General features: G+C 44.7%; 2 protein-coding genes and 1 long non-coding RNA gene across 11 annotated transcripts in view; 1 reads left to right on the top strand and 2 right to left on the bottom strand.

Moving 5' to 3' along the window:
* LOC127929748 (PDZ and LIM domain protein 7-like) overlaps window positions 1-9,253 on the bottom strand; it is a 73,054-nt gene extending 63,801 nt beyond the window's left edge. Inside the window, exons 1-2 of the mRNA XM_052517998.1 lie at window positions 9,083-9,253; window positions 292-390 (exon numbers count right to left, since the gene is read on the bottom strand). Of these exons, the coding sequence (XP_052373958.1) occupies window positions 292-390; window positions 9,083-9,112 (129 nt within the window). The 5' untranslated portion in view covers window positions 9,113-9,253. The remainder of the gene's footprint in view (window positions 1-291; window positions 391-9,082) is intronic.
* A 440-nt stretch (window positions 9,254-9,693) lies between these two features.
* Window positions 9,694-19,844, top strand: LOC118377447 (clathrin light chain A-like). Of its 2 annotated transcripts, XM_052517995.1 has the most exons (6): window positions 9,694-9,784; window positions 9,985-10,186; window positions 10,879-10,934; window positions 13,316-13,433; window positions 14,079-14,190; window positions 19,109-19,844. In XM_052517995.1, exons 2-6 carry the CDS (start codon window positions 9,985-9,987, stop codon window positions 19,278-19,280), a joined length of 660 nt encoding a protein of 219 aa, XP_052373955.1. In that variant the 5' UTR covers window positions 9,694-9,784; the 3' UTR covers window positions 19,281-19,844. The 2 variants fall into 2 exon arrangements, with proteins under 2 accessions (XP_052373955.1, XP_052373956.1); XM_052517996.1 differs by lacking the exons at window positions 9,694-9,784; window positions 10,879-10,934 and having other exon boundaries at window positions 10,044-10,186; window positions 19,109-19,835.
* Window positions 19,845-19,868: 24 nt separating this feature from the next.
* On the bottom strand, window positions 19,869-23,488 carry LOC127929746 (uncharacterized). Of its 8 annotated transcripts, XR_008135990.1 has the most exons (7): window positions 23,372-23,482; window positions 23,166-23,207; window positions 23,027-23,134; window positions 21,633-21,764; window positions 21,194-21,576; window positions 20,085-21,066; window positions 19,875-19,959 (listed from the first exon to the last, which is right to left on the bottom strand). It is a non-coding gene; the product is annotated as an uncharacterized LOC127929746 (long non-coding RNA). The 8 variants fall into 8 exon arrangements; XR_008135986.1 differs by lacking the exon at window positions 23,166-23,207 and having other exon boundaries at window positions 19,869-19,937; window positions 23,339-23,488; XR_008135984.1 differs by lacking the exon at window positions 23,166-23,207 and having other exon boundaries at window positions 23,339-23,488.
* Between the last annotated feature and the right edge of the window lie 660 nt (window positions 23,489-24,148).

The raw sequence follows: 24,148 nt of genomic DNA, 5'->3' as shown, positions 1-24,148 counted from the left end.
ATGCCGATTTAGGTCTACACCATCACAGGTATCAGTATTAGCTAGCTACGTTTACAACTTGCTAAGAAAATACCAACTACCTGTTTGCAAACAGTAAGATACACAAACCAAGTGTAATTATAGAACACTTGTGGAATTATATTAAGAAGCAAATTGGAAAGCTGCATCGTTGGCATCAATCAACATATTGTGGCATCGACCATGCAGACTGAAGAGTGGACAGTCGGCAGATGATCTCTGGTGGTCGAGCAACATGGCTCGGTGAGTGTCACACACACACACACAGCTTACCCTGGACACCGTGAGGGGCATGCTGAAGTCCTTCCCCCCCTGAAGTCTGAAGCCCCATGGTGCTGGACCGTTGAGGGTTATACAGTATATACTCATGGCCTATAGAGGAGAGAAGAGAGAGGGTTATTCATGGAATATATAAGAGAGAGGACACACTGAACTAAATATATAAAACACAACATGTAAAGTGTTTGGTTCCATGTTTGACGAGCTGAAATAAAAGATCCCAGAAATGTTCCATAGACACAAAAAAAGGTTATTTCTCTCATTTTGTGCATAAATTAGCTTTACATCCCTGTTAGTGAGCATTTCTCCTTTGCCAAGACGGCATATCAATAAGCGGATTAAACAGCATGATCATTACACAGGTGCACCTTGTGCTCCGGACAATAAGTTGTCACTCTAAAATGTGCAGTTTTGTCACAACACAATGCCACAAGGTGTCTGACGTTTTGTGGGAGCGTGCGGTTGCCATGCTGACTGCAGGAATGTCCACCAATGTCGTTGTAGAGAATTTGGCAGTAAGTCCAACCTGCCTCACAACAGCAGACCACGTGTAACCACTCCATCCAGCCCAGGACCTCCACATCTGGCTTATTCACCTGAGGGATCATCTGACCAGCCACCTGGACAGCTGATGAAACTGAGGAGTATTTCTGTCTGTAATTTTTTTTTAAACTTGTGGGGCAAAACCCTCATTCTGATTGGCTGGGCCTGACTCCCCATGGCATCGCCCCTGCCCAGTCATGTGAAATCCATAGATTAGGTCCTAATGAATTAATTTCAATTGACCTACAAATGAGCTAAAGGTTTTAAACCTTTGCATAGAACTACATGTAAGGCCTGTTTCTCTGAGGAGAGTTGGTATGGATGGGCTTTGCCTTGGCAGCAGAACGACCAACACAGCAGGGACTCAAGAGTTCCCTCATGCCCAGATCCTCCAACCCAGAGGTTGCATCCCGTATGGCACCCTAATCCCTTTATAAAACACACTACTTTTGACCAGTGCCCTATGAACAGTAGTGCACTACGTGGAGAATAGGGTACCATTGAGGACACAGTGTTTCCCAAACCAGCAGCTATAAAACAACACGCTGATTAGCTGAAATCAGAGGTGATAGACTAGGATAGACTAGGTGATAGGTTGGAATGATTCCACCATATATCTCCCTAAATCTTCTACACTGGGAACCATTTAACACACGATCTCAGTTGTTTTCATGTCGCCCAGAAAGCAAGCAAACAAGGAGTCAGTTAGGGCCTCTTCACACCACTTTGACTGACCCCCCCCACACACACACACAAAGGACAGAGATACCTGTGTTGTGTAAAGAGACGGAACTAGATTCAAATCTCTCTTTTTTTTTTTAAAGAGATGCCTCCCACACCACGTCCTGAGGTAGGCATCTACACCACATAGCTCCTCTGAGTGGTACATGTGTAAAGACAACAGCTCTCCCACACCACGTCCTGAGGTAGGCATCTACACCACATAGCTCCTCTGAGTGGTACATGTGTAAAGACAACAGCTCTCCCACACCACGTCCTGAGGTAGGCATCTACACCACATAGCTCGTCTGAGTGGTACATGTGTAAAGACAACAGCTCTCCCACACCACGTCCTGAGGTAGGCATCTACGCCACATAGCTCCTCTGAGTGGTACATGTGTAAAGACAACAGCTCTCCCACACCACGTCCTGAGGTAGGCATCTACACCACATCGCTCCTCTGAATGGTACATGTGTAAAGACAACAGAAAATTACCATAATGCTCCGTTTGTTTGTTTGTTTGTTTGCCAGATTGAAAATTAAAAGGCGTTTGTGAATCATTGCATTGAAATCAAGTGTGCAACACGACTTAGATGAGAAGCTCCTGTATAGTTTGAAATTCTCTCTTTATTTTGTTTGTCTCTATACTATTGTATTTACAGTATGATAAATAGCTTTACACAGGTGAGGGAGGAATGTGATTCTAGCCACACCACATCCAAGGAGTGTAAACGGAAAAGTTGCAAATCCGAAGTTGGAGACAGACCCCGACTACATATTTTACTAATGTAAATCCACCCTTAAAGAAAAAAATGTTTTTTTAAAAAAGGTCAGGACCCTTTAAAACCAGGGACACACAAAAAGAAGGAATGTGCCACGACCCGCTCTAACACACTGGTTGAGAAACAGTCTAATTAATGCAAGGCTAAACTAACCCGAAGCGTTGCAAGACGCCAGCTGTGCAAACTGATTGGAATGTCTACCCACGGAATCCTACAGGATGTCTACCCACGGAATCCTACAGGATGTCTACCCACGGAATCCTACAGGATGTCTACCCACGGAATCCTACAGGATGTCTACCCACGGAATCCTACAGGATGTCTACCCACGGAATCCTACAGGATGTCTACCCACGGAATCCTACAGGATGTCTACCCACGGAATCCTACAGGATGTCTACCCACGGAATCCTACAGGATGTCTACCCACGGAATCCTACAGGATGTCTACCCACGGAATCCTACAGGATGTCTACCCACGGAATCCTACAGGATGTCTACCCACGGAATCCTACAGAATGTCTATCCACGGAATCCTACAGAATGTCTACCCACGGAATCCTACAGGATGTCTACCCACGGAATCCTACAGGATGTCTACCCACGGAATCCTACAGAATGTCTACCCACGGAATCCTACAGAATGTCTACCCACGGAATCCTACAGAATGTCTACCCACGGAATCCTACAGGATGTCTACCCATGGAATCCTACAGGATGTCTACCCATGGAATCCTACAGGATGTCTACCCATGGAATCCTACAATCCTAAACTTTTGACTGCTACCATATACAGGGCGGCTTACAGCGAGGGCATTTAACTAAAGGTATGTCGAGTCACAGCAATAAAGTTACATGAATGGCATACCATGTATAGACCACAAACTAGGCTAAATCTGTCCATTGTTATGTCCTTGTTATAAACTAAGAAAAAAACTAAATTAATATGTAGACCTAGTACAACTCTGATTCTGTCACAGTACATTCAGGAAACAAAACAGAGGCAAAGTCGCCTAGTGGTTCGAGTGTTGGACTAGTAACCAGCAGGTAGCCTAGTGGTTAGAGCGTTGGACTAGTAACCAGCAGGTAGCCTAGTGGTTCGAGTGTTGGACTAGTAACCAGCAGGTAGCCTAGTGGTTAGAGCGTTGGACTAGTAACCAGCAGGTAGCCTAGTGGTTCGAGTGTTGGACTAGTAACCAGCAGGTAGCCTAGTGGTTAGAGTGTTGGACTAGTAACCAGCAGGTAGCCTAGTGGTTAGAGTGTTGGACTAGTAACCAGCAGGTAGCCTAGTGGTTAGAGCGTTGGACTAGTAACCAGCAGGTAGCCTAGTGGTTCGACTGTTGGACTAGTAACCAGCAGGTAGCCTAGTGGTTAGAGTGTTGGGCCAGTAACCAGCAGGTAGCCTAGTGGTTAGAGTGTTGGACTAGTAACCAGCAGGTAGCCTAGTGGTTAGAGTGTTGGACCAGTAACCAGCAGGTAGCCTAGTGGTTAGAGTGTTGGACCAGTAACTAGCAGGTAGCCTAGTGGTTTGAGTGTTGGACCAGTAACCAGCAGGTAGCCTAGTGGTTAGAGTGTTGGACTAGTAACCAGCAGGTAGCCTAGTGGTTAGAGTGTTGGACTAGTAACTAGCAGGTAGCCTAGTGGTTAGAGTGTTGGACTAGTAACCAGCAGGTAGCCTAGTGGTTAGAGTGTTGGACCAGTAACTAGCAGGTAGCCTAGTGGTTCGAGTGTTGGACCAGTAACCAGCAGGTAGCCTAGTGTTTAGAGCGTTGGACTAGTAACCAGCAGGTAGCCTAGTGGTTAGACCAGTAACCAGCAGGTAGCCTAGTGGTTAGAGTGTTGGACCAGTAACTAGCAGGTAGCCTAGTGGTTTGAGTGTTGGACCAGTAACCAGCAGGTAGCCTAGTGGTTAGAGTGTTGGACTAGTAACCAGCAGGTAGCCTAGTGGTTAGAGTGTTGGACTAGTAACTAGCAGGTAGCCTAGTGGTTAGAGTGTTGGACTAGTAACCAGCAGGTAGCCTAGTGGTTAGAGTGTTGGACCAGTAACTAGCAGGTAGCCTAGTGGTTAGAGCGTTGGACTAGTAACTAGCAGGTAGCCTAGTGGTTAGAGCGTTGGACTAGTAACCAGCAGGTAGCCTAGTGGTTAGAGCGTTGGACCAGTAACCAGCAGGTAGCCTAGTGGTTAGAGTGTTGGACTAGTAACCAGCAGGTAGCCTAGTGGTTAGAGTGTTGCACCAGTAACCAGCAGGTAGCCTAGTGGTTAGAGTGTTGGACTAGTAACCAGCAGGTAACCTAGTGGTTAGAGTGTTGGACCAGTAACCAGCAGGTAGCCTAGTGGTTAGAGTGTTGGACCAGTAACCAGCAGGTAGCCTAGTGGTTAGAGTGTTGGACCAGTAACCAGCAGGTAGCCTAGTGGTTAGAGTGTTGGACTAGTAACCAGCAGGTAACCTAGTGGTTAGAGTGTTGGACCAGTAACCAGCAGGTAGCCTAGTGGTTAGAGTGTTGGACCAGTAACCAGCAGGTAACCTAGAGTGATTAGAGTGTTGGACCAGTAACCAGCAGGTAGCCTAGTGGTTAGAGTGTTGGACCAGTAACCAGCAGGTAGCCTAGTGGTTAGAGTGTTGGACTAGTAACCAGCAGGTAGCCTAGTGGTTAGAGTGTTGGACTAGTAAACAGCAGGTAGCCTAGTGGTTAGAGTGTTGGACTAGTAACCAGCAGGTAGCCTAGTGGTTAGAGTGTTGGACTAGTAACCAGCAGGTAGCCTAGTGGTTAGAGCGTTGGACTAGTAACCAGCAGGTAGCCTAGTGGTTAGAGCGTTGGACTAGTAACCAACAGGTAACCTAGTGTCATGTCATAGTGGATGTCATAAGGTGAATGCACCAATTTGTAAGTCGCTCTGGATAAGAGCGTCTGCTAAATAATATGACTTAAATGTAAATGTAAATGTAGTTGTTAGAGTGTTGGGTCAGTAACCAGCAGGTAGCCTAGTGGTTAGAGTGTTGGACTAGTAACTGAAAGGTTGCAAGAACGAATCCTCCGAGCTGACAAGGTACAAATCTGTCGTGCTGCCCCTGAACAAGGCAGTTAACCCACTGTTCCTAGGCCGTCATTGAAAATAAGAATTTGTTCTTAACGGACTTACCTAGTTAAATAAAAAAGGTACCATTTTTTATACATGTTTGTTTTTAAAGGGACACTTCTAGAGAATGTATTTACGCGATCCACTCTTATACTAGCCAAAAGTCAGTCTGTACGCAAACAAATATCCTTCAAATCCTTAGAAATGGTATAATTGCAGTCGTTGTTACAACGCATCTGTCAAAGTAATACAGGTCTAATTACATTGCAACAGCGTATTCCCTTCGTTCACAGCCAGCACAACCCATGTCATTTTGAGAACCAAGGACAACCTGAAACCTTAGGCCATGACACTTACTGCTCTCGCCAAATGAGTTACAAGCCTAATGATAACCTCAACCCCCACCCACCCGCCATAACGCTCTCCTCCAAGGCATCCAAAACCTCACCATGACACAGAGCTACCTGCAACGCAAACATACCTTGTCCTGATGAGGCCGTCCTGGTAACCCAAAGCTGCCAGAAAGCTACAGAAGTGCTAGAGTACTGAAGTAGGATGGGCTGACTCTCTCCCTCCCCCCAGTGACATAGCTAGGCAGACCGGCAAGCCCTCCCTCCCGCCATCCCCACCCCACACACACACTCCTCTCCTCAGAGAGCTATATAAGGAATGTAAAACTACACCGAACTATTTCAGCCCTACACCCACATGAGTCACGGAGAGGGGGGCAGCAAACGGAGAGAAGGAGCAGGAGAGGAACATCAGCTACCCATATTACCTGGCACGGGCTTTGCACATAAAAGCCAAGAGAGATTTAGAACGGGAGGAATGGCGAGGAGGAAGAGAAGTAAAGACCACTGAGGAACACATTCCTTCCAGAGGACATGAAGTACAGCTCAGTACATTATAACCTCAACCAAACCAGCAATTACAATATAGGACATCAAAAGAGACAGACCTGGTTTGACTTTTTATATATGCAGTGAAAAAGTTATAGATTTATGTTTTTAAACTAAAATAAAAAATAATTGATCATGTGTAGGCTACATGTACTTATTGATACCCTAAAAACAAAGTCAACCCAACAAGCTTCTTGCGATTAGAAAATGCTACATCTGCCCTCTGAACTAGCTCCTGGTAGTGTGTTCATATAGACGTCAACGAGAGTAGCTCTCCACAGCCTAGTAGTATCCTACATATCTAAATAGGTGTTACATCTATAGACTGATGTGATGTGTGAAAGGTCACGCGAACAAACAAAGGATGGTAACAAGTTTAGAAGAGCAGCCAGACGTTAATGCCCAGAAAAAAAACAGGTAAATAAACACTGAAATTCCCCCGTTAGCTAAATGAGACTCGTTCATATGCTGCAATACCCCCATTAGCTAAATGAGACTTGTTCATATGCTGCAATACCCCCGTTAGCTAAATGAGACTCGTTCATATGCTGCAATACCCCCGTTAGCTAAATGAGACTTGTTCATATGCTGAAATACCCCCATTAGCTAAATGAGACTCATTCATATGCTGAAATACCCCCGTTAGCTAAATGAGACTCGTTCATATGCTGCAATACCCCCGTTAGCTAAATGAGACTCGTTCATATGCTGAAATACCCCCGTTAGCTAAATGAGACTCGTTCATATGCTGCAATACCCCCGTTAGCTAAATGAGACGCGTTTATGTAGCCCACAATCCTGAATCAAAAGTTTTTATTTTATTTTCATTTAACTCAAACTAAGCTTCAATTGCAAATTACACTGAGTATACAACACATTAAGAACTGCTCTTCCCATGAGAGACCGACCAGGCGAAAGTTATGATCCCTTATTGACGTCACTTGTTAAATCCACTTTAAAAATCAGTGTAGATGAAGTGGATGAAGTGGAAGAGACGGGTTAAAGAAGGATTTTTAAGCCTAAAGACAACCGAGACATGGATTGTGTATATGTACCATTCAAGAGGGTGAATGGGAAAGACAACACATTTAAGTGTGTGGGGGGGGGGTAGTAGGTGTCAAACGCACCGGTTCGTGTCAAGTACTGCAACGCTGCTGGGTTTTTCACCGTGTGCATGAAGAACGGTAGTCCACCCAAAGGACATCCAGCCAACTTGACAACTGTGGGAGGCATTGGAGGGGGGGTACAAGGTGTTCCAAATGTCTGGTATACCTCTGTGTATATCCAACAAGTGAATGCAGGTGTAACCAGTGTGAAAATGGCTAGCTAGTTGGAGGTGGTGCGCGCTAATAGCGTTTCAACAACAACAAAAAAATTGGTGACGTCACTCGCTCTGAGACCTTGAAGTAGTTGCTCTGCGGCTTTTGTGGAGTGATGGGTAACGGTGCTTCGAGGGTCCCTGGTTTCGAGAAAGTGTTGCCTTGCATACAGACGGAACACTGGAGTGATTAACAACACTATTGAAACTAGCGTTGCTTGTTTTCAGGAACAGTATTCTATTTTTAAATGCACTGGACAACAATACAAAACATGTAAAGTTGTTGGTCCCATGTTTCTTAAGTTGAAATAAAAGATCCCAGAAATGTTCCATATGCACAAAAAAAAGCTTCTCAAATGTTGTGCACATCCCTGTTAGTGAGCATTTTATCCTTTGTCAAAATAATCCATCCACTTGACTGATAGGTGTTACATTTCAAGAAGCTAATTAAAACTGCATGATCATTATACAGGTGCACCTTGTGTTGGGGACAATAAAATACCACTGCAGATTTCATTCAACACGATGCCACAGATGTCTCCAATGTTGTTTTAGAGAATTTGGCAGTACATCGAACTGGCCTCAACTGCAGACCACGTGTAACCACGCCGGCCCAGAACCTCCACATCCAGCTTCTTCACCTATGGGATCGTCAGAGGGGCGGGCAGAGGAGTATTTCTGTCTATAATAAATACTCCTTCTGGATTGGCTGGGCCTGCCTCCCCAGTGAGTCTGCTTGGCTCCCCAGTTGGGTGGGCCTATACCCTCCCAGGCCCACCCATGGCTGTGCCCCTGCCCAGTCATGTGAAATCCATAGATTAGACTCTAAATGTAGTTATTTCAATTGACCGATTTCCTTGTATGAACTGTAACAAAAGGAAAATCGTTGAAATTGTTGCATGTTGAGTTTGTATTTTTATTAAGTGTTGTAAAATATTTCGCCAACACTAAAATATGGAACGAGGGCAGATCAATAAATTGCTGGTATTCAAACATTGAAAGTGATATCCATAATATTATAGATCTACTAACATGGATAGGATGTAACGCCACCACCATACGTAGTATCTTGTAAAACCGAAGGAAACATATATATATATATATAATATTGGTCTTGAATATTGTGGATTGCGATAAGAAAGGGCTGCGAGATCAAGACAGGCCCGATGAAGACTAGACCCACTTCGAGGTCTAGACCGCTGTCGCCGCCGGGAAAGTTTCATCCCATCAAGAAAAACCGCCAAATATCTTACTTTCATGTTGTAAAAGGAAAACAGCAACTTAAATATCACCATTTTTTCATTGTAACTTCATACAAGCTAACGTCAGACAAGGGTATGTTTGTTATATAGACTTGGCTACAACAAACTACCATGGAGTCCATGTACAATTCGATAGTTGCATTCATAACTTAAAATACAGTTTTACAACCATTCACCTACCTCCTTGTCATTATGATGATCGCCGGACATCGTGAGTCGGCCTACCGTAGTCGAGGTCTGAAAGAAATCTGTGAATCAAACAAGTTACCCAGCCGAAAACTAAACTTCGGACTTCCTCGACTTGGACGTCAGGGGCAGTGTGGATCCCCTTCTTAAGCAGTAATCCGTATTCATTCCCTGCATTCCTCTTTAGCAGCGTCCTACTGTAACGTCAGCAAGTCACATGGAGGGTATGCGATCCCTGCCCTTCGTCTGTGCTCTCCTTATGAGAGAGAGGTGGTGCGCCGGAGACTCTGGCTGTCGCTTTCCCCTCACATTCCCTAATTCCCATGTATTCTGAAATATCTAAAAGCGACTAAGAATAAGCAATCACTTGCCCCACATGACCCCAAACTGATCACTCGTCTGATTATGCAGAAAGGTTTCATTTTCCACTGACACTTTCGAAAATACGAAATAATTTATTGTAATTGTATTCTAATTATTTTATGTTCTGATAGTATGCTCAACTCTATACTAACAAATATAAACGGTTTATACACACTACCCTAATTAGGCAATAAGAAGGAGTGCATTTCTAGGTTTCTCCAGCAGATGGAGACACATCCTAATAAACCAACAGTTAGAAGTTCGTGCGGCAGGCCATGCAAGTTGAAAGTCAGCAATCATGAATCCTCACAGTCAGAAAGAAGTTTGCTTAACGTTAGTCCTTATCCATTATTCTGTTAGCTGACAACCGTTCATGAAAAAAAGTTGGTTTAGTTGCATGTTCTGCCTGAGTCGGATATATATCCATCATCATAAGCTCTTCTATCTCAGCTCAATTAATTGATAGCCAGCAAGATAAACAAGCAATAATATAATATACACTTCATTTATTTGATTTATTGTGTGTGTGAAAGATGGCTGATTCAGATTTCGAGTTCGCATCTGACAACGGAGTGCTGCCTGTCGAGGTGGACCCAGCTGCAGCTTTCTTAGCTCAGCAAGAAAGCGAAATAGCGGTGATAGAGAATTACGACGAAGGACTCGGAGCTTTGGAGGGATCCGCTGAGTTCCTCGAACAACCGCCGACAGCTGATTCACCTGCTCCTGTACAATATGGTAAGCTGCTAACTATATGCTATAAAGTTGCTAACTATATGCTAAAGTTGCTAACTATATGCTAAAGTTGCTAACTATATGCTAAAGTTGCTAACTATATGCTAAAGTTGCTAACTATATGCTAAAGTTGCTAACTATATGCTAAAGTTGCTAACTATATGCTAAAGTTGCTAACTATATGCTAAAGTTGCTAACTATATGCTAAAGTTGCTAACTATATGCTAAAGTTGCTAACTATATGCTAAAGTTGCTAACTATATGCTAAAGTTGCTAACTATATGATAAAGTTGCTAACTATATGGTAAGTTGCTAACTATATGGTAACTGTATGCTTAAGTTGCTAACTGAGACAACAATTAACTTGTATTAGTACTATAGTTAGATAACCAGACAACTAGTTAGTTAACTAAATTAGCTTTCAGTTAGCTAATTGACAGCTGTCAATGTAAACAGTAACGTTACTTTAGTTGGAGCAGCACACTAACTTTTCACCCTGAGTCGAATGATGTCTATAGTTTTGTCACTTGTCTCTGGATGTGATTGTGTAATGTCTTAGCCAATTGTGGTGGTGAGAAGCTATTTTACCTTACTGGCCAAACAGGTGTCAATGCACTACTGTGTCACTAGTTATCCACCAAAAGAAAGCAAAAATGCACGGTTCTTTTAAAGTCGTTTGTTGTTTCATCTGTCAGATGCCGGATTTACTGAGGCATCAGCAGCCACGGTAAACGGAAACATGTTTGTGCTGGTAAGCGAGGAACACTTCTAATGAGAATTAATGATGATTAATGATGATGATTAATGATGATGTACTTGGACATGTTATTGCAGGTTAGTTTTGTAAGTGAGGCTGTGTCTGAATTTAAGTGATGCTCTCTCTACCTGTAGCAGATGACACACCTGAAACAGGTACTGCATTCTTTATAAGTCCATTGTTGTTCAAGGAAGAATGACAAGAGAAACTTTGTTGGGTAAGGTAAAGACCATGAAATAAATAAAAAAAAATATATATATTTTTGAAAACTGCCTATGAGTCCAAATAATTTATTATACTGTCAAAATTGACAACCGTGTAAATAGGATAATTTTGGCCAAAATCAGTGTCATCCAAAACAGTGTTTTGTACTTGAGTATGTCACAACACAATGTCATTTAAGGTTGGGTTTGTTTCAATCCTGCCTTGCAGCTGGCAGCACACAAGTAATCGTCACTGACCCCATCATAATGCCGTGGTAAATGTGGTTTGACTTTGGATATCCCAATGGGGGTAGTTAGGGATCATCTGTAAACTACACAATGTAGGCTACATGGGACTGACTGTGTGTTCAAATTCCAATACTTAAAAAAACAACTATAAATTCATATACAGATATTGAAAGCATTTAATGAGAAGTTAAAGGTGTGCAACATGACTATTGTCTAGGATAAAGTAATCCTTCTCACCCCCCTTAAAAGATTTAGATGCACTATTGTAAAGTGACTGTTCCACTGGATGTCATAAGGTGAATGCACCAATTTGTAAGTCGCTCTGGATAAGAGCGTCTGCTAAATGACTTAAATGTAAATGTAAATGTATTGTCTAATTAAGAAATACCAACGGCTATGAGTTGATTTCGAGGTCTTAAAAAAACAACTATAAATTCATATACAGATATTGAAAGCATTTAATGAGAAGTTAAAGGTGTGCAACATGACTATTGTCTAATTTATTGTTAAACCAACTTTGCCACATTTTCACACCAAGGCTGAAGCCCATTAAATGAAAAATAATTTGGCTAACTCTTCCCATCTGCCTAACTCTTCCCATCTGCCTAACTCTTCCCATCTGCCTAACTCTTCCCATCTGCCTAACTCTTCCCATCTGCCTAACTCTTCCCATCTGCCTAACTCTTCCCATCTGCCTAACTCTTCCCATCTGCCTAACTCTTCCCATCTGCAAACACATACACAAGACATCCACATCAAACCTCGAAATCAACTCGTAGCCGTTGGTATTTCTTAATGAGCCAAATCTAAAATGAGGCCAAATCAGGAAGTTTATAGCTGCCCTTTAAGGATTTATGCATTTACTCCTCAGTGTCCAGCTGTTACTATTGAGTGCCCTGGTTGTCCTCGTGACTTATTAGTGCTGAGCCATTTCATGCTTTTTCAGGTCGGTTAGATTATTTAAAAAATGATCACAGATTTCAGTTTCAATCTTCTTTTTTTGGGGGGGGGGGCATTAAAAGCATTATGTAAGTTGAATGCTGTAACAACACAGATTTAAATCATTCATAAAAGCCCCATGATTGATGTTGAATGCTGTAACAACACAGATTTAAATCATTCATAAAAGCCCCATGATTGATGTTGAATGCTGTAACAACACAGATTTAAATCATTCATAAAAGCCCCATGATTGATGTTGAATGCTGTAACAACACAGATTTAAATCATTCATAAAAGCCCCATGATTGTAGTGACTTAATGCTCATCACTTATTTTCCATAATTCATTCAAGGATTTTGTGTCATTCCAAGTCATCATCTCTATAGAGCTGCTGTCTGACAAAATCACTATTTTAGTATTTCTTCAAAGTAAATAAGTCCTTAGGCTTATTTATTTAACTGCTGAATACCAACTATCAATCACTTAAATTGTGTATTTTCAGGCTCCCCCTCGATCGTGTATTATGGTCATTGTAGTTAGTTACCGAGTTTTCTGCACTGAACTGTGTTGAATATTGGTCTGTTGGAAACTACAAATCCATACTACAATTTGCACAGTTCAGGCTTGATCTGATGTATCTCTATAGAAACTGCACATCAAGCTCACAGATAAAAATGGTATTGACGTCGGTCAATTAGTTGTTAAATAAATAACCAACATTTTGGTTAACCGCTCGGCACTACGCCATATGTATGGTGTATGTCTAGCCTGCAGGCACCGCGAGCTACGATACATCAGTTCATAATGGGCTAGTCTATGCCTGGTCTTATGGCTGCGTTTACACGGGCAGCCCAATTCTGATTTATTTTTCCACTAATTGGTCTTTTGACCAATCGGATCTTTTGCCTTTGTAAACGCAGCCTATGACTGGTGGTTCTTATGTCTCATGCCTGGTCCTGGTTCGTCTCCCCCCCCCCCCAGGAGTCCAACGGTCCATCGGACAGCTATGCGGCCATCGCCCAGGTGGACTCTCTGAGAGCAGAGCCTGAGAGCCTGCGTAAGTGGAGGGAGGAGCAGAAGGCACAGCTGGAGCAACTAGGTAAGTAAACAACAGAGGCTAAGGTATGGGACTCTGTTCCCTATATAGTGCACTACTTTTAGCCAGAGTCCATAGGGCTCTGGTCAAAAGTAGTGCACTATGTAGGGAATAGGGTGCCAGTTTGGACACACCCAGCTACTTCAGACTTACATACTACTACCACCGCTGCGATACATGCAGTATCTACCACTGACTTCTCAGTCAGTATTTTGTCCAGTCAATGTACACACTGACGAAGGTTGACACCTAAATGTCAAGTTTTTTTTTTACCCTGCCTGCTTAAAAGCTAAATAAAAGAGCTACAAATATTAGGTTGAATAGTCTTGTCTATTTCTGTGTGTGAACCACCCTTCATTCGGGTTCCACTCAGTGTCTTGTCCTGTATGGTATGCTGGAGTTGGGCTTGTTCTTGCTGTATTGAATCTCCTGAGAAAAGAGCACCACCTTCTGTAGCTCATACAAATGCATTTCGGACTAAAACGTTTCATTCCTGGGTAGTATTCATTCGTGCACACCGTAGCAAACCGTTTTTTTTTTGCAACGCTTCCGTTTCGTTCCTACTGAATACTACTACCCTGGTATTGTGCACGTTCTGTATTGATCAGATCATCCTCATCGTTCCCTGTGTGTATGTGAACCCTGAAGACTCTGCGTCCAAGGCAACGGAGGCTGAGTGGAAAGAGAAGGCCAAGAGAGAGCTGGAGGACTGGCATGTGCACCAGATTGAACAGATGGAGAAGAGCAAGGCCAACAACAGGTTAGTTCCTAGCCAGCTCTGTTTAGTTCCTACATGGTTCCCTCAAATAACATAACAGGAAATACAAGTATAACAATATACTAAATATATATTAGGCTAAATATGCATCTAATGAATCTGAATGAATAGTTCACTGTGAGAATCTAAGAGCAACAATGTTATGAGAATGTGTGTTTATTTCCTTCGTGACATCAGATCAGGAAATGGGTGAGCTTAGGCTTATAGACTTCCAAATAGACTGTCACAGAAAGTTGACTTTATTCATGTACCTAAAAACAATATATATATATATATAATAATGTGGACAGGATTTCCTGGTAAATATCCTAAACAGAGTGGAAGAGAGCTGCGCTGACCTCTCGCCCCCAGGGCTCCAATGTTTTGTTGGCCTGCTTTTTGTAACAGATAAGACAGATTATTATAATTGTGATGTCATCATGGGGTATTGTGATGTCATCATGGGGTATTGTGATGTCATCATGGGGTATTGTGATGTCATCATGGGGTATTGTGTGTAGATTGGGGGGGTACTTGAATCCATTTTAGAATAAGGCTCTAACGTAAAAAAAAATGTGGGGAAAATGAAGGGGTCTGAATACTTTCTGAATGTCAAAATTAAATTATTTATATCTAGTTCATGCTTTTCTCTTTCAGTCGTAAACATCTTTTATTCTTTGGGGTCTTTGCTTTCGTGTGCTGTACCGAGCAAAAATATAAAACGCAAACATTTCAAAGATTTTACTGAGTTACAGTAAAATTATTAAATTGAAATGAATTCATTAGGCTCTAATCTACTGATTTTCACATGACTAAGAATACAGATATGTTGGTCACAGATACCTTAAAAAAAAAAAAGGGTTGTGGATCAGAAAACCAGTCAGTATCTTTGCGCGACACATCTCCTTTGCATAGAGTTGATCAGGCTGTTGATTGTGGCCTATGGATTTTTATTTTTTATTTTATTTTAATTTTCACCTTAACCAGGTAAGCTAGTTGAGAACAACTGCAACTGCAAATGGTGTCCCACTCCTTTTCAATGGCGAAGTTGCTGGATGCTGGCGGGAACTGGAAAACCACTGTCATGCACATTCATCCAGAGCATCCCAAACATGCTCAATGGCTGACATGTCTGAGTATGCAAGCCATGGAAGAACTGTAGACAATTTCTGGATGCTGAAAATCCTTGCGCCATGGATCCGTGCGTTATCATGCTGAAACAAAGGTGATGGTGGATCAATGACAAGGGGCCTCAGGATCACGGTATCTATATAAACAAAAATATGTGGACACCCCTTCAAATTAGTGGATTCTGCTGTTCGGGGTTTGGTGAATGCCAGGAGGACACTACCTGCCCCCAATACAGTTTGTAGGAGGAATAATGGTCTGGGGCTGTTTTTCATGGTTCAGGCCCCTTAGTTCCAGTGGAAATCTTAACGCTACAGCACACAATGGCATTCTAGATGATATTCTGTGCTTTCAACTTTGTGGCTACATTTTGGGGAGGACCCTCTGCTGTTTCAGCACGACAATGCCCCCCGTGCACAAAGCGAGGTCCATACAGAAATGGTTTGTTGAGATCGGTGTGGAAGAACTTGACCTACCGGTACAGAGTCTCCGCAGCAATGTTCCATCTAATAAAACGCCTTCCCAGAAGAGTGTGGGCTGTTTTTATAGCAGAGGGGGGAACCAACTCCATATTAATGCCTTCCCAGAAGAGTGGAGGCTGTTATTGCAGCAAAGGGGGAACCAACTCCATATTAATGCCTACCCAGAAGAGTGGAGGCTGTTATAGCAGCAAAGGTGGAACCAACTCCATATTAATGCCTTCCCTGAAGAGTGGAGGCTGTTATTATAGCAAAGGGGGAACCAACTCCATATTAATACCCGTGATTTTGGAATGAGCTGTTCGACAAGCAGGTGTCCACGTACTTTTAGTCATGTATGTGCATTCAAATTGCCATCGATTTAAATGCAATTGTGTTTGTTGTCCGTAGCTTGTACCTGCCCATACCATAACCCCACCGCCACCATGGGGCACTCTATTCACAATGTTGACATCCGCAAACCGCTCACCCACACGACGCCATACGTCTGCCATCTGCCCGGTACAGCTGACACTAGGATTCATTCGCGACGAGCACACTTCTCCAGCATACCAGTCGCCATCGAAGGTGAGAATTTGCCCACTGAACTCTGTTTATGATGCCGAACCACAGTCCGGTCAAGACCCTGGTGGGGACGATGAGCATGTTTCCCTGAGACGGTTTCTGACAGTTTGTGCAGAAATGATTGTTGTTCAAACCTACAGTTTCATCAGCTGTCCAGGTGGCTGGTCTCAGACAACACCGCAGGTGTAGGAGCCAGATGTGGAGGTCCTGGGCTGGCGTGATTACAGGTGGTCTGCAGTTGTGAGGCCGGTTGGACATACTGCCAAATTCTCTAAAACAAAAAAAAGCTTATGGTAGAGAGAAATTAACATAAAATTATTTGGCAACAGCAGTCAGCACACTCCCTCAACTAGAGACATCTGTGACATTGTGTTGTGACAACTGCAGTAGTATTTTGTCCCCAACACAAGGTGCACCTGTGTAATGATCATGTTGTTTCATCAGCTTCTTCATATGACACACCTGTCAGGTGGATGGGTTATCTTGGGTAAGGAGAAATGCTCACTAACAAGGATGTAAACTAATTTGTGAACAAAATTTGAGAGAAATAACCTTTTTGTGCATATGGAACATTTCTGAGATGTTTTATTTCAGCTCATGAAACATGGAACCAACACTTCTATAAAATCCTTCCTCTGTAATTAATATTACCTGATTGAGCTAATCATGTAAATGTAATTAACTAGAAAGTCGGGGCACCACAAAATAATATTTATAGAGCTGTTATCTTCCGAATAAACTCTTAAAGACCTAGTAATATTTTACATAAATAGCAGTCAATATTAATCGTCACCTTATTTCAGTCTCATCTGGAAGTTGTAAATTATTGGTTATTATTATTGGTATTATCTTCACGAACCCTGGCTAACAAGTTGAATCAGCAATACAAAATTGGGTTTCATTATTTATTTACTAACTACCTAAATAATCACACAGAATTACATATACACAGAATGAATCATACATTGATTACAAATTGTCATAATGGAAAACGTCCCTAGCGGACGGAACATATATGACAGCTGGTTACACAAAGAAAAGGGGCTGGGTTTTAGTGAAAGAGCGGGAAGACTGAGGAACAAAGGGAGAAGCACTGTCTCTCGTAAATACAGTATCTAATGCAATTCTAAATTACCTCCCCCCCAAAAAAAGGAAAATGCAATAAATATTTACTCTGATCTGCGCTTCAATAGGTTGGTGGTAGATGGAAGGCCGTGTTGCCCAACTGAGTCCTTTTTCCTCTGAAGAGTGTCTCTGGTGGTGAATGGGATACGTTGTCGTGTCGTCGTTGTGTGGTAGACGGGATACTCTGTCCGTCCTTTCCTAGCCCACGTTTACAGCGGCCCCTGCTAACTCAACGGCTAGGAGGTATCACTTCTGTAGCGAATAAGAGTTCAAAGATCATACCATTCGCAACCAAAGCTCACCCACTGAGGTTGACTTCGTTCTGTAGTTATCTGAATCCTTCTGAAAACGGATTGTCATCCTAATGTACCCGGAACCGGAGGTTACATTTTCGTCAAGGGCTTTTATATAGTGGAGGGAGAAGGGTGTGTTTCATAGTTTATAGCCCATGTATCTTCACAGGGGCGGGCCACTGATTGAGCAGAGCCCTAACCTTATGAACACCCAAATCTTATTTGGAAGCTAAAATTACATTTAATCTTTTCACCGATAATTTTATATTTAAACATTTGAATTCCACAACAATTCCAAGTGAATCTGATAACTAGAATGTGTAGACTTTCCCAGATTACAGTTTAGGTCGTCCTGTCATCAGTCATAATGTCTCAGATGACAACCGAACTGACATCATATTCATTAAAACCTGTTGTGACTAGGGGGCAGTATTTTCATTTTTGGAAAAAATAACGTTCCCATAATAAACAGGATATTTTGTCAGGACAAGATGCTAGAATGTGCATATAATTGACAGCTTAGGATATAAAACATTCAATAAAGTTTCCAAAACTGTAAAAATATTGTCTGTGAGTATAACAGAACTGATATTGCAGGCGAAAGCCGGAGAAAAATCCAATCCGGAAGTGACTCATCGTTTGAAAGCTCTGCGTTCCAATGCGTCCCTATTGAGCAGTGAATGGGCTATCAACCAGATTACTTTTTCTCCGTATTCCCCAAGGTGTCTACAGCATCGTGACGTAGTTTTACGCCTTTATGTTGAAGAAAACCCGTAGGCGGCTACATTGCACAAGTGGTTACCTGATGGCTCTCGGAGTGATTCTCGTGTCAAATACAGAGGTAGCCATTATTCCAATCGGTCCTACTGAAAAACCAATTGTCCCGGTGGATATATTATCGAATAGATATTTGAAAAACACCTTGAGGATTAATTATAAACAATGTTTGCCAAGTTTCTGTCGATATTATCGATATTATGTTGCCAGGTTGCCAGGTGCACCGACACATTGGTGCTGCTGGCTTCCGGGTTGGATGCGCGCTGTGTTAAGAAGCAGTGCGGCTTGGTTGGGTTGTGTATCGGAGGACGCATGACTTTCTACCTTCGTCTCTCCCGAGCTCGTACGGGAGTTGTAGCGACGAGACAAGATAGTAGCTACTAAAACAATTGGATACCACGAAATTGGGGAGGGAAAAAAAATACAAATGTTATGTCAAAGGAGATTCTCCATTGAGCATTGTAAATGAATTAGTCCAGGCTTAATCTGTGTCCGGGGAAACTGTTCCTCAAACACCTCGTCCATATCTCCCTTCCCCTTCCTTCCCTCCTCCAGGGCGTCTGAAGAGACCTTCCTGTCTGAGGCTGACGGCGACAGCCCAGGGACGGAGTGGGAGAGAGTGGCCCGTCTCTGTGACTTCAACCCCAAGACCAACAGGACGGCCAAGGACGTGTCCCGGATGCGCTCGGTCCTCATAGCCCTCAAACAGACACCTCTGGTGCGCTAGTACGGCCAATGGAACGGCGGAGTGGCGACGAAGGTTTCCCTTCTTTTAAAACTGCTCCAGTTATGAACCCTGTTTGCTTTCAGGCAGAATGTGTACTAGCCTCTAATCGTATAGGTCTTCTTCTGATGTAGGGTTCTTTTATGTTCAGACCCTCCTAAATGTTTCTACTACGCGTCCCTCCTGTCTCTGCTACGTGTTTCTACTACGCGTCCCTACTGTTTCTACTACGTGTTTCTACTACGTGTTTCTACTACGAGTCCCTCCTGTTTCTACTACGCGTCCCTTGTCTCTAATACGCGTCCCTCCTGTTTCTACTACGCGTCCCTCCTGTCTCTACTACGCGTCCCTCCTGTTTCTACTACGCGTCCCTTCTGTCTCTGCTACGCGTCCCTCCTGTCTCTGCTACGCGTCCCTCCTGTTTCTACTACGCGTCCCTCCTGTTTCTACTACGCGTCCCTTCTGTCTCTGCTACGCGTCCCTCCTGTCTCTGCTACGCGTCCCTCCTGTCTCTGCTACGCGTCCCTCCTGTCTCTGCTACGCGTCCCTCCTGTTTCTGCTACGTATCCCTCCTGTCTCTAATACGCGTCCCTCCTGTTTCTACTACGCGTCCCTCCTGTTTCTACTACGCGTCCCTCCTGTTTCTACTACGCGTCCCTCCTGTTTCTACTACGCGTCCCTCCTGTTTCTGCTACGCGTCCCTCCTGTCTCTGCTACGCGTCCCTCCTGTCTCTGCTACGCGTCCCTCCTGTTTCTACTACGCGTCCCTTCTGTCTCTAATACGTGACCCTCCTATGTCTCTGCTACGTGTTTCTACTACGCGTCCCTCCTGTTTCTACTACGTGTCCCTCCTGTTTCTACTACGCGTCCCTTCTGTCTCTGCTACGTGTCCCTCCTGTTTCTACTACGCGTCCCTTCTGTTCCTACTACGCGTCCCTCCTGTTTCTACTACGCGTCCCTCCTGTTTCTACTACGCGTCCCTCCTGTTTCTACTACGCGTCCCTCCTGTTCCTACTACGCGTCCCTCCTGTTTCTACTACGCGTCCCTCCTGTTTCTACTACGCGTCCCTCCTGTTTCTACTACGCGTCCCTCCTGTTTCTACTACGCGTCCCTCCTGTTCCTACTACGCGTCCCTCCTGTTTCTACTACGCGTCCCTCCTGTCTCTACTACGCGTCCCTCCTGTCTCTGCTACGCGTCCCTCCTGTTTCTACTACGCGTCCCTCCTGTTTCTACTACGCGTCCCTTCTGTCTCTGCTACGCGTCCCTCCTGTCTCTGCTACGCGTCCCTCCTGTCTCTGCTACGCGTCCCTCCTGTCTCTGCTACGCGTCCCTCCTGTTTCTGCTACGTATCCCTCCTGTCTCTAATACGCGTCCCTCCTGTTTCTACTACGCGTCCCTCCTGTTTCTACTACGCGTCCCTCCTGTTTCTGCTACGCGTCCCTCCTGTCTCTGCTACGCGTCCCTCCTGTCTCTGCTACGCGTCCCTCCTGTTTCTACTACGCGTCCCTTCTGTCTCTAATACGTGACCCTCCTATGTCTCTGCTACGTGTTTCTACTACGCGTCCCTCCTGTTTCTACTACGTGTCCCTCCTGTTTCTACTACGCGTCCTTCTGTCTCTGCTACGTGTCCCTCCTGTTTCTACTACGCGTCCCTTCTGTCTCTGCTACGCGTCCCTCCTGTTTCTACTACGCGTCCCTCCTGTTTCTACTACGCGTCCCTCCTGTTTCTACTACGCGTCCCTTCTGTCTCTAATACGCGTCCCTCCTGTTTCTACTACGCGTCCCTCCTGTTTCTACTACGCGTCCCTCCTGTTTCTACTACGCGTCCCTCCTGTTTCTACTACGCGTCCCTCCTGTCTCTGCTACGTGTTTCTACTACGCGTCCCTCCTGTCTCTACTACGCGTCCCTCCTACGTGTTTCTACTACGCGTCCCTCCTGTTTCTACTACGCGTCCCTTCTGTCTCTAATACGCGTCCCTCCTGTTTCTACTACGCGTCCCTACTGTTTCTACTACGAGTCCCTCCTGTTTCTACTACGCGTCCCTTGTCTCTAATACGCGTCCCTCCTGTTTCTACTACGCGTCCCTTCTGTCTCTAATACGCGTCCCTCCTGTTTCTACTACGCGTCCCTCCTGTTTCTACTACGCGTCCCTCCTGTTTCTACTACGCGTCCCTTCTGTCTCTAATACGTGTCCCTCCTGTCCCTCCTGTTTCTCCTATGTCTCTACTACGTGTCCCTCCTGTGTCTCTACTATGCGTCCCTCCTGTTTCTCCTGTGTCTCTGCTACGTGTCCCTCCTGTTTCTCCTGTGTCTCTGCTACGTGTCCCCCTGTTTCTCCTATGTCTCTACTACGTGTCCCTCCTGTGTCTCTGCTATGTGTCCCTCCTGTTTCTCCTGTGTCTCTGCTATGTGTCCCTCCTGTTTCTCCTGTGTCTCTGCTACGTGTCCCTCCTGTTTCTCCTGTGTCTCTGCTACGTGTCCCTCCTGTTTCTCCTGTGTCTCTGCTATGTGTCCCTCCTGTGTCTCTGCTATGTGTCCCTCCTGTTTCTCCTGTGTCTCTGCTATGTGTCCCTCCTGTTTCTCCTGTGTCTCTGCTATGTGTCCCTCCTGTTTCTCCTGTGTCTCTGCTATGTGTCCCTCCTGTTTCTCCTGTTTCTCCTGTGTCTCTGCTACGTGTCCCTCCTGTTTCTCCTGTGTCTCTGCTACGTGTCCCTCCTGTTTCTCCTATGTCTCTGCTACGTGTCCCTCCTGTTTCTCCTGTGTCCCTCCTGTTTCTCCTGTGTCTCTGCTACGTGTCCCTCCTGTTTCTCCTATGTCTCTGCTACGTGTGCCTCCTGTTTCTCCTATGTCTCTGCTACGTGTCCCTCCTGTTTCTCCTGTTTCTCCTGTCTCTGCTATGTGTCCCTCCTGTTTCTCCTATGTCTCTGCTACGTGTCCCTCCTGTTTCTCCTGTGTCTCTGCTACGTGTCCCTCCTGTTTCTCCTGTTTCTCCTGTCTCTGCTATGTGTCCCTCCTGTTTCTCCTGTCTCTGCTACGTGTCCCTCCTGTTTCTCCTGTCTCTGCTATGTGTCCCTCCTGTTTCTCCTGTCTCTGCTATGTGTCCCTCCTGTTTCTCCTATGTCTCTGCTACGTGTCCCTCCTGTTTCTCCTGTTTCTCCTGTGTCTCTGCTACGTGTCCCTCCTGTTTCTCCTGTGTCTCTGCTACGTGTCCCTCCTGTTTCTCCTATGTCTCTGCTACGTGTCCCTCCTGTTTCTCCTGTGTCCCTCCTGTTTCTCCTGTGTCTCTGCTACGTGTCCCTCCTGTTTCTCCTGTGTCTCTGCTATGTGTCCCTCCTGTTTCTCCTGTGTCTCTACTATGCGTCCCTCCTGTTTCTCCTGTTTCTCCTATGTCTCTGCTATGTGTCCCTCCTGTCTCTCCTGTTTCTCCTATGTCTCTGCTATGTGTCCCTCCTGTTTCTCCTGTTTCTCCTGTGTCTCTGCTATGTGTCCCTCCTGTTTCTCCTGTTTCTCCTGTGTCTCTGCTATGTGTCCCTCCTGTTTCTCCTGTCTCTGCTATGTGTCCCTCCTGTTTCTCCTGTCTCTGCTATGTGTCCCTCCTGTTTCTCCTGTCTCTGCTATGTGTCCCTCCTGTTTCTCCTGTCTCTGCTATGTGTCCCTCCTGTTTCTCCTGTCTCTGCTATGTGTCCCTCCTGTTTCTCCTATGTCTCTGCTACGTGTCCCTCCTGTTTCTCCTATGTCTCTGCTACGTGTCCCTCCTGTTTCTCCTATGTCTCTGCTACGTGTCCCTCCTGTTTCTCCTGTGTCTCTGCTACGTGTCCCTCCTGTTTCTCCTGTGTCTCTGCTACGTGTCCCTCCTGTTTCTCCTGTTTCTCCTGTCTCTGCTACGTGTCCCTCCTGTTTCTCCTGTGTCTCTGCTACGTGTCCCTCCTGTTTCTCCTGTTTCTCCTATGTCTCTGCTACGTGTCCCTCCTGTTTCTCCTATGTCTCTGCTACGTGTCCTCCTGTTTCTCCTATGTCTCTGCTACGTGTCCCTCCTGTTTCTCCTGTGTCTCTGCTACATGTCCCTCCTGTTTCTCCTGTGTCTCTGCTACGTGTCCCTCCTGTTTCTCCTGTGTCTCTGCTATGTGTCCCTCCTGTTTCTCCTGTGTCTCTGCTATGTGTCCCTCCTGTTTCTCCTGTGTCTCTACTATGTGTCCCTCCTGTTTCTCCTGTTTCTCCTATGTCTCTGCTATGTGTCCGTCCTGTCCCTCCTGTTTCTCCTGTGTCTCTGCTACGTGTCCCTCCTGTTTCTCCTGTGTCTCTGCTATGTGTCCCTCCTGTTTCTCCTGTGTCTCTACTATGCGTCCCTCCTGTTTCTCCTGTTTCTCCTATGTCTCTGCTATGTGTCCCTCCTGTTTCTCCTGTCTCTGCTATGTGTCCCTCCTGTTTCTCCTGTCTCTGCTATGTGTCCCTCCTGTTTCTCCTGTGTCTCTGCTACGTGTCCCTCCTGTTTCTCCTGTTTCTCCTGTGTCTCTACTATGTGTCTCTCCTGTTTCTCCTGTTTCTCCTGTTTCTCCTATGTTTCTAACTGGAGGAAAGGTATTTTGCCTCTCCATCTTTCCTTATTCTGATGTAAATGTCTCCAGTGGAAATATAAGTCACTACACCTTTTAACGTGGAACGGTCCTACTGCTCTCTGTCCTTTTAACTTCCCTCAACAATGCTTCTATTTGACCACTACATTAATGACGTTAAGAAAAATATTGTTACTGTCTTGTCTTTATTAAACTCTCTCTCTCTCTCTCTCTCTCTCTCTCTCTCTCTCTCTCTGCATCTCTCTCTCTCTCTCTGCATCTCTCTCTCTCTGCATCTCTCTCTCTCTCTCTCTC

This window comes from Oncorhynchus keta, chromosome 4 (genome assembly GCF_023373465.1).
Source record: "Oncorhynchus keta strain PuntledgeMale-10-30-2019 chromosome 4, Oket_V2, whole genome shotgun sequence".
Taxonomy (NCBI): Eukaryota; Metazoa; Chordata; class Actinopteri; order Salmoniformes; family Salmonidae; genus Oncorhynchus; species Oncorhynchus keta.
This window is presented reverse-complemented; position numbering and strand designations above follow the sequence as displayed.